The sequence below is a fragment of the Lithobates pipiens genome, unplaced genomic scaffold (assembly GCF_037356315.1).
Source record: "Lithobates pipiens isolate NorthernLeopardFrog02 unplaced genomic scaffold, aLitPip1_a1.2 Scaffold_18, whole genome shotgun sequence".
In the NCBI taxonomy this organism is placed as follows: domain Eukaryota; kingdom Metazoa; phylum Chordata; class Amphibia; order Anura; family Ranidae; genus Lithobates; species Lithobates pipiens.
In genome coordinates, this window is record NW_027507758.1 from 216,625,947 (window position 1) to 216,641,804 (window position 15,858).

At 43.7% G+C, this 15,858-nt stretch overlaps 1 protein-coding gene across 3 annotated transcripts in view; it reads right to left on the reverse strand.

The window, feature by feature from the left end:
* The window catches only part of COG2 (component of oligomeric golgi complex 2), a 442,013-nt gene that overhangs the window by 139,667 nt on the left and 286,488 nt on the right, over positions 1-15,858 (reverse strand). For all 3 annotated transcript variants that reach the window (XM_077486570.1, XM_077486569.1, XM_077486571.1), the window contains one exon: positions 5,265-5,416. In XM_077486570.1, the coding sequence (XP_077342696.1) occupies positions 5,265-5,416 (152 nt within the window). The remainder of the gene's footprint in view (positions 1-5,264; positions 5,417-15,858) is intronic.

The window sequence follows — 15,858 nt, forward strand, 5'->3', positions numbered from 1 at the left end:
GGAATATGTCTCTGCCCTTTTTTGAATATTGGTACCACACTGATTTTTCTCCAATCAGCTGGTACCAATCGTGTCATTATGCTGTCCACAAAGATTAGGAACAATGGCCCGGCTATAACCTAAGTTCTCTGAGGACTGTCAGGTGTAAGCCATCTGGACCTGGCGATTTGTGTTAAGTTTATAAAGCGTCTTTCCCTGACTCCTGCCTCAGTTAGCCAAGAGGGAATGTCCTGTGTTGTGCCATTAAAAGTATAGTCGCAGTTGGTAAACCCTTGTTTTTCCTGCAGAAAAAATTGAGAAAAAGAAGGTATTTGGTACAGTTGCCTTCTTTGTGTCATCTGTAACCATCCTTCCATCCCTGTCTATTATGTGTGCAATGTGTTTTGAATTTGCCTTTTTACTGTTAATATATCTAAAACATTTCTTTGGGCTCCTTTTACTTTCTTCTGCTATGTGGCCTTTGAAATTAAATGTTTGGAGATCCCTGCAATATACCACATAATCACCCCATATTTTGGTAACTTATAAAAGAGGATAATGCAAATACATGTGCAGACAAAAAACTGGTGCCCCATGTCAAGACACAAAACTGTGTATTCCAATGATGGTACTTAAAATATAACTAAAGGCAAAATTAGTTTGGGATAGAGTGGAGAATGATTAGAAGACCTATTTTATCACGGTCTGTGCCCGTTAGGGAGATTCACCCTCTAAGTTATATTTGTACTCGTCATGTCCAGTTGACACCAGAACAGGAATAGAGTGGAATCTTTCAATAAGGACACTAAGTTGTGGGGACACCCCAGGATTCCCTGACTTTGAGGGATTTCCTCACTTCCTGTTTTGGGCATTAAACAGGATGTTAAGGGAAATCTCCCCAATTGGACACAGATGGCAAAAAAATGAAAAACTGACAGTGGTTATAATCCTTCCATACTCTAGACCAGGGGTAGGGAACCTTTTTGGCCGAGAGAGCCATGAACGTCACATATTTTAAAATGAAATTCCGTGAGAGCTATACAATATGTTTAAAACTAAATACAAGTAAATGTGTGTATTTTTATGTAAGACCAACACTTTTAAAGTACAATAAGTCTCTGAATTAATCAGGTGTTCTTTATCAACCAGTTCCCGACTGGCGCACGCACGCCATCGGCAGAATGGCACAGGCAGGCATATTGGCGTACAGGTACGTCCATTTTTATATGCCGCCCTGCCATCGCGTGCGCACCCCCGGCGGCACGTTTGCGTGTTGGTTGGGACCCCCATGAGTCCGGCCGTAGGGGATACCCGCGATCGTTTCACGGGGCGGCTGAACGGGGAGATGCCGCTGTAAACAGCATCTCCCCGTTCTGCCTAGCAACAAGTGACGCTGATCTCTGCTCCATGTGATTGGAGCAGAGATCAGTGTTCACTAAAACAAAGCCCAGCCCCCCCCCCCAGTTAGTAACATGCCCCTAGGAACACTTAACTCCTAAACTGCCATCCCCTGGTTAACCCCTTCACTGCTAGTGTCATTTACACAGGAATCACTGCATTTGTATGGCACTGATTGCTGTATAAATGACAATGGTCCCAAAAATGTGTCAAAAATGTCCGATGTGTGTGCCATAATGTCGCAGTCACAATAAAAATTGCTGATCGCTGCCATTACTAGTAAAAAAAAAAAAAAATATTAATAAAAATGCCACAAAACTATCCCCTATTTTGTAAACGCTATAACTTTTGGGGGATATTATAACAAAAAGTAATGCGTTTTTTTCAAAATTGTCGCTCTATTTTTGTTTATAGCGCAAAAAATAAAAACCGCAGGGGTGATCAAATACCACCAAAAGAAAGCTCCATTTGTGGGAAAAAAATTAAATTTTGTTTGGGAGCCACGTCGCATGACCGCGCAATTGTCAGTTAAAGCAACGCAGTGCCGAATCGCAAAAAGTGGTCTGGTCTTAAGCCAGAAAAATGGTCCGGTCTGAGTGGTTAAGGGATAAATCACAGAACAAAGAAATATGGCAAAGTTGTCGAACATCACATGACCTCTGAATTCTTTTTAATAACGTTGTTATGCTTTTGCTAACCAATGATGAATAAAGTACTTCGTACCATTAATGCGACTTCTGGTGCTGCATGGTTTTGCTGATGGCTTTGTAGTCTGGTTGAGATGGGTTGAGGTTAACCTTCATGCAGACGTTGAGACTTCCATGTCCCCCACTGTAATGTCCACGTTATCTCCCCCACTGCAATATCCAAATCTCCCCCCCCCCCACTGCAATATCCACATCTCCCCCCCCCACTGCAATATCCACATCTCCCCCCCCCCACTGCAATATCCACATCTCCCCCCCCCCCACTGCAATATCCACATCTCCCCCCCCCCACTGCAATATCCACATCTCCCCCCCCCACTGCAATATCCACATCTCCCCCCCCACTGCAATATCCACATCCTCCCCCCCCACACTGCAATATCCACATCTCCCCCCCCCCCACTGCAATATCCACATCTCCCCCCCACTGTAATATCCACATCTCCCCTACGATCGTCTGCTTGCTTACCACTACACAAGCAGGCAGATCTATGAGCAGTTGAGGCGGGTGATGACGTCAGCGCGCCGCTCCCCTAGGCTGCCACTGGGTGTACCAAGATGGCCACCGCTCTGGAGCTAGACCGAAGCCGTGGCCTTTCCTATGGGCTCAATCCGCAGATCCATGCGATCCGCGGATTGAGAGGCAAGAGCCAGATGCAGCCATCAAAAGAGCCACATCTGGCTCACGAGCCATAGGTTCCTGACCCCTGCTCTATACAAAGTAAAAATAAAGAATTTTTGCTTTTAATTCTACTTTATCATTTTTCATAAGTGACACGTTAAAAGACTTTACAGGTCATAAGTTTAGAGTTAATCATGAATTATGGCCCTAGAATTATTGCTCTGACCCTGACATTTGCAGCAATATATCACGTGTGTTGCAATTGCTGTTTACATACATGTGCAGGGCTTGGGGCTCAGGCAGGTGTCTTTGCATTTGAGTGTATGCATGGTTGGGTGTGCTTTTTAAAAAAAAAGTTATTATTGTATTAAATTATTTTACATTTAACTTCATTACTATCACAAGTGGGCTAACAATCTTAACTTTGGACTAGAGATAAGTATTCTTAGACCCCAAATGTCTCCCCTGTCCTCAAATGAAGATAAGCAAGCACAAATCATGTTTAATAAGCTGCTTTTCTCAGCTGTAGCAGCCAGAATCACAGAGTCAGTTTATTTTATGGCACAGTGTGGACTCACATACTGCATGACCGAATACAGATTGTTTTGATGTTGCAGATGGAGACACATTGATCTCTATCGGACTTTATCCAGTTTTTTACACTTCATGCACTTTATGGATTGAGACACAATTTGAATTTTACTGGACGTTGATTTTTTTTATTTTTTCCACTGTATGCACCTTATGTTTTTATGTTTGGATTATTCAATCATTCAGATTGCACTGGATTGGATATTGTTTGGTTGGCACTGATGCACTTCAGTAGGTGCACACTTGAAGTAATTGGTCTTGAGTAGTTACATGTAGTTATTTATATTATTTTGTACACTAGTGCATTTATTGATATTCATCTATTTAATTAGTGGATTTATTTATTTATTTTATTTAGTATTTATTGTGGAGCGCAACACCGCTTATTAATTTGTTATTATACACATTTAGGGGAGGGTTTGCACCCCTGCCGGTGTTTTGCTGCAGCCATAGTTTTTTTTTTTTTAGATTGTTTATTTAGTGTGGCGCGAGGATAACCCATAATTATTAATCTGTTACAGACTGTACATTGGAGCGCCTGAAGACTTGTTTGTGCCCCATCAAAACTGCCCTATCATATTGCCACCATCAAAACTGCCCCATCATATTGCTCCCATCAAAACAGCCCCTATCAAATTTGCCCCATCATACTGCCACCGTTAAAACTGCCCTGTGCCTTCCCTGTCTGCACTCTCCCCCACCGCCCATCACTGTGTACAAGAAGCTTTGGTAACCATGTCAACAAAAGCCTTTAAAATGAAATTTCTTGAAATTATCACTAAACTTAAACAGCTTTTTCACAAAAACTGTAAAAGATATCAAACTGAAAAGATATAGACTGATAGTTGAATACTTTGTGAACATTTTAAAGTTTGTTTGGCGTCTGTAGGAGAAATTATGAAGGAGCTAAAACTTTTGGTAGAGGAAGAAGATTTTAAGGATTTTAAGCATGCTCTCATTGACTTCAATGTTAAAAAAAAGTGTTAAAAAGCTTAATGTTTTAAAAAGTATGAATAGTAGAAAAAAGATGAAGTAGTCCCATCATCAGCTGAAAGAGCTGAACATTTTAAAAGTTGAATGGCTTTAATAGCTGAAAGTATGCAGAAGTTCCGCACAGCCAAAAAACATATGGAATAATAATAATAATAATAAAAAGATGATTAATAAATAAAAACAAACAATAGTGGGACTGCTAAAGCATTCCCACTAATAAAGTGTGAGGTCACACACTCCACTAGCCCATACAGTTCAAAACAACTTGATTTGTCGAGGAGCAACTACCATCCATGAACTCCTGTCTATTGACTTTAATTCCCTACTGGGGCTTAATCATTAAACTGGGCATTAATGTGCGTTTGATCCATTTTTCATCACATTACCACTATTATTTCTCTATTTTAACTTATCATGCAATGTGAAATTGGTGTAAAAAGTAGGAGATGCACTGAAATTTCAGCAGCTGAAACCTATTGCGCGAAAATGGTGTTATTGGCATTTTGCCAACAAGAGAAAAGGGTGCAAATAATGGCAATGAAAATGCATACGATTTTGCACTCTTACTATGTTTACAGTGGGTTTTTCATAGGTCATGTGACTCAAAAAATGCATTTAAAATGCAACCCGGGTGCATTATTGATGTATTCTTGTTGTGTTTTCAATGCATTTCAACAGGGAGGTGTGTTTTTGGTGTGTTTTTTTTAACTGACCAAAAAACACAGCAAGCAAGATTTTTAACATCACAACAGAAGCGCAATGGACCAGTGTGAAGACATACATAGAATTTAATGAGACATTTTTCTTGCGCTTTTTTTAGCGCTAAAGGTGCCAATAATGGCTGACAGAGAATTTGTATTCCTTTAAATTCATGATATTAATTAAAAAGTTGAATAAAAATATTATATATATATATATATATATGTAGATATTTGTAGTATTCGAAACACAAACATGTTTATTGAATTCATTACCTCTTTAATGAAAATACAATAACGTGAAAGTAGCTGCAGGGTCAGTTTCCAGAAACGGTGAGCAAGTAAAGGTAGAAAGATTTGATCAGACCAGCATGTTGTCAGACATGTCCACAGGACACTGGAAGCTTGAAGGCAAAATGAACGTCCCTCTGTTAAATTAGAACAAACATACATAAAGGAGTTTTATAAAATAATTGTTAAAATGTGAGCATATGTTAGAGACACTTTATTATAGGTATAATTATGCAGGCACCATAATGTGGTATTTTCATCAGGGGGTTGAAGATACGATATTGATGAAGATACAATATTTCCCTTGCATCGACATTGCTTAGGGGAGGGGACTGGATGGCGCAGGAGAGAGCTGGTCTACTTTATGGAGTAGGAGCACACAATCTCATCCACGGCTTGGCACTATTAACCACTTGACCACTGGGCACTTAAACACCCTTAATAACAGACCAATTTTCAGCTTTCGGTGCTCTCACATTTTGAATGACAATTGCTCAGTCATGCAACACTGGACCTATATGAAATTTTTATCCTTTTTTTTCCACATAAATGGAGCTTTCTTTTGGTGGTATTTAATCACTGCTCGGTTTTTTATTTTGTGTGCTATAAAAGAAAAAAGACCGAAAATTCTGTAAAAAATTAATTTTTCTTCGTTCCTGTTATAAAATTTAGCAGATTAGTAATTTTTCTTCATACATTTTCACCAAAATGTATACTACTACATATCTTTGGTAAAAATAAGTACAAATTGGTGGATATTATTTGGTCTTTGTGAAAGTTATAGAGTCCACAAGCTATGGAGCCCATATCTGAAAATTGATCACACCTGAAGTACTGACGGCCTATTTCAATTCTTGAGACCCTAACATGCCAGAAAAGTACAAATACCCCCCAAATGACCCCTTTTTGGAAAGCAGACATTCCAAGGTATTTAGTAAGAGACATGATGAGTTTTTTGATGTTGTCATTTTTTCCCACAATTCTTTGCAAAATCAATTTTTTTCCTTTTTTTTATTTTTTTCACAAAAGTGTCATATTATCAGTTTATTTCTCACACACAGCATATGCATACCACAAATTACACCCCAAAACACATTCTGCTATTACTCCCGAGTACCGCGATACCACATGTGTGAGACTTTTACACAGTGTAGCCACATACAGAGGCCCAACATGCAGGGAGCGCCATCAGGCGTTCTGGAGCACCCAGGACAATTCTGACATTTCTTCTCCTACATGTAAAAATCTTAATTTATTTGCTAGAAAATTACATAGAACCCCAAAACATTACATATGTTTTTTTTAGCAAACACCCTGGAGAATACAATGGTGGTTGTTGCAACTTTTTATCTTGCACGGTATTTGGGCAGTAATTTTTCAAATGCTTTTTTTGGGAAAAAAAAAACAGTTTTGTGCTTAAAAAAAAAAAAAAAAAAACACAGTAAAGTTAGCCCAATTTTTGCATAATGTGAAAGATGAAGTTACGCTGAGTAAATAGATACCCTGCAATAGACTTCTGCATGCGAGCACATGGGGACAGGGGCGCTTTAAAAAAAAAAAAAATATGTTATTGTTCATTTTAGTTTATTTTAGTTTGACATTTTTTTCCCCAAAAATTAATTTTGCGATCACTTTTATAACTATTACAAGGAATGTAAACATCCCTTGTAATATGAATATGGCATGACAGGTTCTCTTTACAGTGAGATATGGGGTCAATAAGACCCCACATCTCACCTCTAGGCTGGGAAGCCTGAAATAAAAAAAAAAATAAAAAAAAAAAAAGATTCTGGCTTTGATCGCATTGGCGAGTCGGTAGAAGCACCGGAGGGCGGCGGGAGGGGATGTCTATGGGTGGGTATCTCTGGGTATCTCAGAGTATGGCAATTTATGGCAGGGTATTGCAGAGTATTGGCTGGAATTGTACTGCAGAGTATTGGCTGGAATTGTACTGCAGAGTATTGGCTGGAATTGTACTGCAGAGTATTGGCTGGAATTGTACTGCAGAGTATTGGCTGGAATTGTACTGCAGAGTATTGGCTGGAATTGTACTGCAGAGTATTGGCTGGAATTGTACTGCAGAGTATTGGCTGGAATTGTACTGCAGAGTATTGGCTGGAATTATACTGCAGAGTATTGGCGGGTACTGCAGAGTATTGGCGGGTACTGCAGAGTATTGGTGGGTACTGCAGAGTATTGGCGGGTACTGCAGAGTATTAGCTAGTAGTGCAGAGTATTGGGGAGCATTGCAGAGTATTGGCTGGCATTGAGGGGTTAAATTTCAGTGAGCAGCAATGTGGGCACTGCAGATGCAGCCCACAGCGCTGACAACGATCTCTTCCCCCTCAGCTGTACCGATCGGTACAGAGAGGGGGATGGAGGAACCGGCATCATAACATGGTTTGTTTGCAAGTGATCACTCCGTCATTTGAACTCTTGCCTGAATTTCGACCAGAAATGGATCCAAAGACGCACAGGATCCTTCTGCAGGGTGCTTCGTGGCTGCCTCAGATATGTGTAAACCAGGTCCATTGAGAGCCAGTCTCCTGTCATGCGAATTTAATGTGGGAAGACCCGTATCTAATGCGCAGAAGTGTGAACCCAGACCCTAAAGCTTTGCTGATCTTCTTGTAGCCTTAACCTTTCTTGTGTAAAGAAATTATTTTCTCTCTCTCAGGCCTTGTGACATTTCTCTTCCATGTGGTGCCATTGCCAACAGCATGAAATGGGAAAAGATTTTCTTTGTTAAGTAACACCCTTTTATAATAAACTATCAGCTGGACACCTGTTTAATGAATAATTAGACTCGCCTGTAGTTGAATTTTTGTTAATTAGGATTTTGTTGTCTAAAATTTAGCTTTTCACCTAAGACTTTCATTTGGGTAAATTCAAATTTGCAACATGGTCTTGAATGAATCTGTTATGAAAAAAAAAATGGATTTTTATAACAGCTTTCCTGTCAAATCCTTTTCTTTGAAGTACATCATGGAAAACAGAGCCATAGTAGTTACTATGTGGGTTATAGGCCACCTTCAGGTGATGGACACTGGCACGCCCTAAGACAAAAAGTGCACTCCCTATATAAACCCTATCACTACTAGGAGTACCTCAGTTTTGTAGCCAAGCAATACACGTGTATACCAAAGAAGGGAGGGACCCTTGTGTCCCGTGATGTACTTAAAAGAAAATGATTTTATAGGTAAGCTGTTATAAAAATCCTATTTTATTATCGTACATCACGGGACACAGAGCCATAGTAGTTACTATGTGGGATGTCCCATAGCAATGGCAACTGAAGGGAGGGAGACAACCAAAAGAAGGGCATTAGGAGACAAGAGGAGGCATACTGCAGCCTGCAGTACACTGCGCCCAAAAGGCGATATCCTCATGACCTTTTACATCAATTTGATAGAATCTGGTAAATGTATGGACTGAGGACCAAGTTGCGGCCTTGCAGATCTGAGTCATGGAGGCCTGGTGATACACCACCCAAGAAGCACTAAGGGCCCTGGTGGAGTGTGCCTTAACATGAAAAGGAGGAATTTTCCTCTTTAGTCCTTAAGTCTGAACAATCACTTGACGAATCCATTTGGAAATAGTAGATATTGACACTGCCTGTCCTCTTTTAGTACCGTCTGGCAATACAAACAAAACATCTGTTGTGCGAATCTGATCGGTCACCTTTAAATAGACTTTGACCGCTCTCACTACATCAAGAGAATGTAGTGACCTCTCTTCAACAGACCGAGGTTCTGGGAAAAAAGGAAGGTAGGACAATATCCTGGTTTTAATTTTAAAGCCGTCACTACCTTTGGTAGGAATCTAGGATGAGACCACAATACCCCCTTATCCTTATGAATCATCAAATATGGCTCTTTACAAGAAACAGCCACCAACTCTGATACTCTTCTGGCAGAGAATATGGCAACCAAAAAATATATTTTCCTCATCAAGAGGACCAAAGGAATATCCTGTATATGCTCAAAAGGCAGTTTTTGTAAAGCCGACAGGACTAAAATCAAATCCCCAGGGTTCAGGGGTGTCCTGACTGGAGGATTAATCCATGTTACCCCCTGAATAAAGTTAGAACCAGAGAGTGAAAAGCAAGAGGCAATTAAAAAAATACCAATAAGGCCAACACCTGGCCCTTGATAGTACTTAAGGCCAGCCTCATTTCTAATCCCATATGCCTTCCAGACTCTATAGTATATGACTCTGGAGGCTGGCTTCCTAGCATTAACCAAAGTAAAAACTACTGAAGGTGACAGCCCACGGTTCTTTAGAATGTGGGTCTCAATAGTCAAACCATTAAACTTAGTGTTTGTAAGGTAGAATGGAATATCAGACCTTGTGAGAGAAGGTCTGGCCACAGTGGCAGGGTCCAAGGGTCCCCTACCGCCATCTTTATGATTTAGGGAAACCAAGATCTGGAGCCACCAGAATCACCTCCTTCTCTTCCTGCTTGATCCTACGAAGAAGGCGCAGAAGCAGCAGGACCAGAAGTAACACATAGATCAGCAAAAACTGATCCCATGGAAAGACCAAGACGTCTGTTCCGCATGCCAGAGGATCCCTTGTCCTTGACACAAAGTTGTCGACCTTGTTGAATCTGGATGCAAACAGATCCATGTTCCGAAAACCCCCACGTTTGACACATCGACAGAAAGATGTCAGTCGGCCTGCCAATTTTTTATCGCTGGAATGAAAATTGCTGATAGGCAAGGGATGTTGCTTCCTGCCCAAGATAGAACATGATTCACCTCTCTTTGGGCTGCACAACTTTTTGTGTCCCCTTGGTGATTGATGTAGGCCACCGCCGTTGCATTGTCGGATTGGATCCTGACAGGACAATTCTGTAGTAGTCCAGCGTTCGGGCCAGACATACTGCCAGAATTTCCAGAATATTGATAGGCAAGGTCCTCTCTGACTTGGACCACTTCCCTTGGACATATGCTTCTTCCAGGACTGCTTCCCAGCCTAGAAGGCTGGCATCCGATGTTACCACCTTCCAGGATACTGGTAGCAAGGATCGCCTCTGTTAAAGACCGCTGGATATCAACCACCAAGTGAGGCTCTGCCGCACCTCGGGGGATAAGTGCATTGGAAAGTCCAAAGCCTGGATCTTCTTGTTCCAAGTTGACAGAATACTGTTTTGCAGCAGTCTTGAATAAAACTGTGCATAAGGAACGGCCTCGAAGGAAGCCACCATCTTTCCTAACAACTTCATGCAAAGCCAAATAGAAGGATTTTTCTTTGTTTTCCCAAGCCGAATCAGTTCCCTTATGCAACTGATCCTTTCCTGGTGCAAGAATACCCTCTTTTGAACTGTATCTATGATCAGCCCCAAGTACTGCAATCTCCTTGATGGTTTTAAGGAGGATTTCTCTAGGTTGAGAATCCAGCCTAGGAATTCTGGTTAACTCACGGCTGACACTAAACTTTGGTTTAGAAGGGTAACTGACTGATCTACCAAGAGCAGATTGTCTAAGTAGGCTAGATTTTTTATACCCTGAGCAATTAACCTGGCTAAAGGAGGGGCCGGGATCTTTGTGAACACTCGAGGTGCAGTAGCTAGACGGAAAGGCAGAGCTACAAATGTAAAATGACGATTTTCTACCTTGAAACACATTGGTACATGGAGATCGACATCAAGGATGCCTATTTATGCCAAATTCTCCTCCTTGTAGGATGGAGACAACTGATCGGATTGACTCCATGTGAAAGGAACGGATATTCAAGAACCGGTTTAGATCCTTGAGATCTAAAATGGGTCTGACCTCCCAGTTTGGTTTTGGCACCGTGAAGAGGTTTGAATAAAACCTTGATCCTGTGAATTCTCGGAATTCTAGTTTGTAACCTAGAGAAATTGAGGAAGCCATTCATCTGTCTTGACATTGTTCCTGCCAGATCTTTGAAAAGTGTAGAAGCCTTCTCCCCACTCAAGCGAGCAGGGGGGCCACTTCATAAGGAGGCTTTAGTATTTTGCTTTGTGTGTTTCCTGCCCTAGGTCCTCTTTTGACCCTGGGACTGCCCCTGAGGTCTTCCTCTTGAACCTGATGGTGGAGGCCGTAGAGACTGCCTGGAGGCTGATGCCCCTGGCACTGAAAAAGAACACATTTAAAAGGAAAAATAGGATTTTTTTTGTACTCACCGTAAAATCCTTTTCTCTGTAGTTCTCCGACTGACACAGCTCCTCTCTTAGACCATTGGGTTGTTAAGCCACCTTCAGGAGAGGACTAGGCATAACATCTTAACATGTAATATAAAAACGAGAACTTTCTAGTTCCGCTCAAGAGGCGGTTCCTTAGGTAACAGCCCCACAGTCTGCCTTGCAGCTTCAGTACGTCAACAAGCAGTATAATGTAGAGAAAAATAGGAGGGGCGGGTGCTGCGTCAGTCGGTGAACTACGGAGAAAAGGATTTTACGGTGAGTACAAAAAAATCCTATTTTCTCTTAAGTTCACCGACTGACACAGCTCCTCTCTTAGACCATTGGGATGTCCCCAAGCAGTGCCAAAACGAGGGGTGGGAAAACAGCATAAAACTTCAATCACAATGGCATGTGGGAACATAAACATAGCATAAACTTTACCCACAAAAACGACAGTGTGTGGGAATAACCAAAACTTTTTTACCCACAAAAAAACAGGGTGCTCCTCAACTCAGAGGCACTACCTACAAACTGCACCAGAACTGCGGTAACAACTGCAACAGTGCATTACTTAAAGGTACTGCATTTTTACCAAAAAAACAGGAATAAATTTAAGTGCAATTGCAATTATACAGATGCGTGCAAAACTTTGCGGCCAAAACAGGCATCAGCCGATGCACTGACATCTACCTTGTAAAATTTTGTAAAAGTGTGAACAGACGACCAAGTTACCGCTTTACACACTTGAGCGACAGACGCTTGATGTTGGAAGGCCCAAGACATTCAGATTGCCCTTGTGGAGTGGGTCGTGACCGTAAAGGGGGGCACCTGCCCCTTCAAAGCGTAGGCCTGCACCACAATCTGTCTGATTCACCTGAAATGGTGGCAGACGAGACCACCATGCCTTTTTTCGGACCAGCCACTGAAATGAACAAGGAGTCTGATTTTCGAAAGGGAGCCGTAGCAGACAAATACACCCTCAGACCCCAAACCATGTCCAGGGCATGAAGGGCCACCCCCTTAGGATGTGTCGGCTTAGGACACAGAGATGGTAATACAATGTCTTCATTGATGTGGAACGCCGAAACCACCTTCAGCAGAAAAGAAGGTTGCGGACGCAACACCACCTTATCCTTGTGTATAACCAGATAGAGCGACCTGCAAGACAAGACCACTTTCTGGGAAAGAGTGAATAGAGGGATCTCTCTGATATTTTCAAATGGCGGTTTTTGAAGCACTGATAACACCAGGTTCACATCCCACGGGGGTAACGGATGCACCGGAGGGACTACATGTTAGACCCCTTGAACAAAAGTGCTCACTAGAGAGTGAGACGCCAGGGGTTGCTGAAAAAAGACAGCCAGCCAAAGCTGATATTTGTCCTTTAATGGTGCTTAAAAACAATTTTTGGTCTACTCCTTGCTGTAGAAACAGCAGAATCCTGGATATAGAAAAGGAGCGTGGACGCCATCCTTTCTCCTCACACAAGGAGATGTAGGCCTTTCAGGTACGATGATATATCTTCCAAGAAGATTGCCGTGCTCTCAGCATAGTTGGAATCAGAGTCCGAAAGACCCCGGTTCCTCAACACCTGGCTCTCAACAGCCATGCCATTAAAACCAGTGATGGTAAAGCAAGATGGAGAATCAGATCTTGAGACAGAAGGTTCGCTCGTAAAGGCAGTCACCATGGGGCGTCCGCCACCAGGCGCACTAGGTCTGCGTACCAAGGACACTGGGGCCAATTTGGAGCAATCAGTATTACTGGGATTCCCTCAGCTTCCACTCTGCGGTGAAGACGTGGTAACAGCTTTAGCGGAGGAAAGGCATAGATCAGCTGGTACTGATCCCACGGAGCCACCAGCACGTCTGACGCATCTGCCCAAGGATCTCTTGTCCTGGACACGAATCTCGCCACCTTCCGATTGAGATGGGAGGCCAGAAGATCCACGTCTGGTGTGCCCCATTGCAGGCACAGTAACCTGAACACCTCCGGATGCAACGCCCATTCTCCTGGATCCAGCATCTGGCGACTTAAGTAGTTCGCCTGCCAGTTCTACACTCCCGGGATGTAAATGGCTGACAGGGCCGGTACATGTCGCTCTGCCCACTGAAGGATGTGAGCGACCTCTCGTGCAGCGGCCAAGCTTCATGTTCCTCCTTGGTGATTGACGTATGCCACCGCTGTGGCGTTGTCTGACTGGATCCTGATCGGATGCCCTCGAAGTCTTATCGACCATGTGAAGAGGCATAGCCTGATCGCTAGCAGCTCAAGCAGATTGATCGGCAACTTGGATTCCTCTGATCAGAGGCCCTGACTCGACTGAACTCCCATTACTCCACCCCAGCCGGTTAGGCTGGCATCCATTGTGATCACTGTCCATTTCAGAGGTAGGAACTACTTCCCGGATCGAAGTGTCGGGGACCTCAGCCACCAGAGCAGGGAATCCCTGACTAACTGGCTCACCTGAATCTGCCAATCCAGGGATAACAGAGATTTGTCCCATTTTGTCAAAATCTCCTTCTGCAGGACTCTGGTATGAAACTGGGCATACGGTACTGCCTCGAAGGAGGCCACCATGAGTCCCAGAACTCGCATGCAGAAGAGTAGCAATGACCACCTGTGGTTCATCAACAGTTTTACCGCGGCTCTGAGAGTCTGCAGCTTGTCTGAAGGGAGAAACACTCTGGCTTCCATGGAGTCCAGCAGTAAGCCTAGGTACTACAAACGCTGAGTCGGTACAATCACCGACTTCTTTAGGTTCAACAGTCACCCAAATTCCTGCAGGGTCTGCATGGTGATCGCCCCATCCTCCTCTAACTCTGAGGCAGAAGATGCTCTCAGGAGGAGATCATTTAGGTATCCCACGATCGCAATCTTGCGTTGCTGCAGCAACGCCAAAACAGGAGCCCATACCTTGGTAAAGACTCGGGTGGCTGATGCCAAACCAAAAGGGAGAGCCACAAACTGGTAGTGGGCTTCCCCGACTATAATTCGCAGAAACCTCTGATGCCAAAGGCGTATGGGTATGTGCAGGTACGCATCCTGGATGTCCAAGGATGCCAGGGAGTCCCCTTGATGGAGTGCAGTGACTACTGAGCGAACCGATTCCATTCTGAACCTCTGTACTTTTACAAAGTAATTGAGGGCTTTCAGGTCCAAAATTGGATGTACCCCTTCCTTTTTGGGGACTACAAACAGGTTTGAGCAGAACCCCTAGAAACGTTTTGATTCCAGAGCAGGTACTATCACCCCGCGACTCAGCGGGTCCCTTACCGCCACCAATAGAGATTGCCGGCGAGCCGGGAGTACGGGTATGCTGGAGGGGAAGAATCTGTTTTGCGGCCAAGAAAGGAACTCTATCTTGTAGCCTGAGGAAATCAGATTGCAGACCCATTGGTCGGACAGCAGAGAGACCCACCGGGCTGCAAACTCCCGAAGGCGACCCCCAAACCTTCATGCGGGAGCACTTTTGCTCGCAGGCTTGTTAGGCTTGCGGTTCCAGGGACGTTTTGGTCCTTCAGCGGTCATCCTGTCGGGCTGGGGACGCTTGGTCGAAGCCTCGGGCGAACGAAAAAACAGAGTGGAGAATGAGGGCCTACGGCATGGATCCTTAGCCTTCCTGGCCTGTGGGAGTAGTGTACTCTTACCACCTGTGGCATTTTTAATAATGTTATCCAATGAGGCTCCAAAGAGCGGGTCGTCAAGGAAGGGAAGATCCGTCAGGGCTTTTTTGGATGCCTGGTCAGCAGACCAGCATTTTAGCCAAATCAGGCGCCTCAGCACCACTAACACTGAAGCCCTGGATAACAGAGGAAGGGTATCCAGGGCTGTGTCACAAATGTATTTCAGGCCTTGCACTAGTTGGTCTGATAGTTCTACGCAGAAAAGGAGAAGCCTGTTGCTCTCCCAATTCGCGGTGCAAAAGTTTTGCCCACTCTGTTAGTGTCTGAGACAAGTGCGGATGCCAGATCTGGTCACATAATTGACCTCCCAACCATAAACAAGGAACGAGCCACTGCCTCGGCCTTCCTGACCGTGGGGTCCTTAACGGCAGGAGTCCCCTCTACCGGGATCGTGGTTACTTTGTGTAACCTGGATACTGGGGGGTCCACAACCGGAGGCGCCGACCACTTTTTGAGAAGGCTCTCCTCAAAGGGGTAATGCACCGCCATGTATTTGGAGCCCGAAATGGTCCGTTGCAGTCGACCCCATTCCTTGTAAATTAACTTATCAAAATAAGTCAGATACTGGAACATCTTAGGTGAACGGGCTGGCTTGCAGGACCCAAAAGGTACCGCTACATCAGCAGGATCTGCTGGCTCCTGAATCTTCAGGTTATCACGTACAGCTGTGATAAGTGCTCCAACAAGCGCTTTGTCACGCACGGACCCGGACGGGGACTCATCCTCACTGTCTGATTGGTCC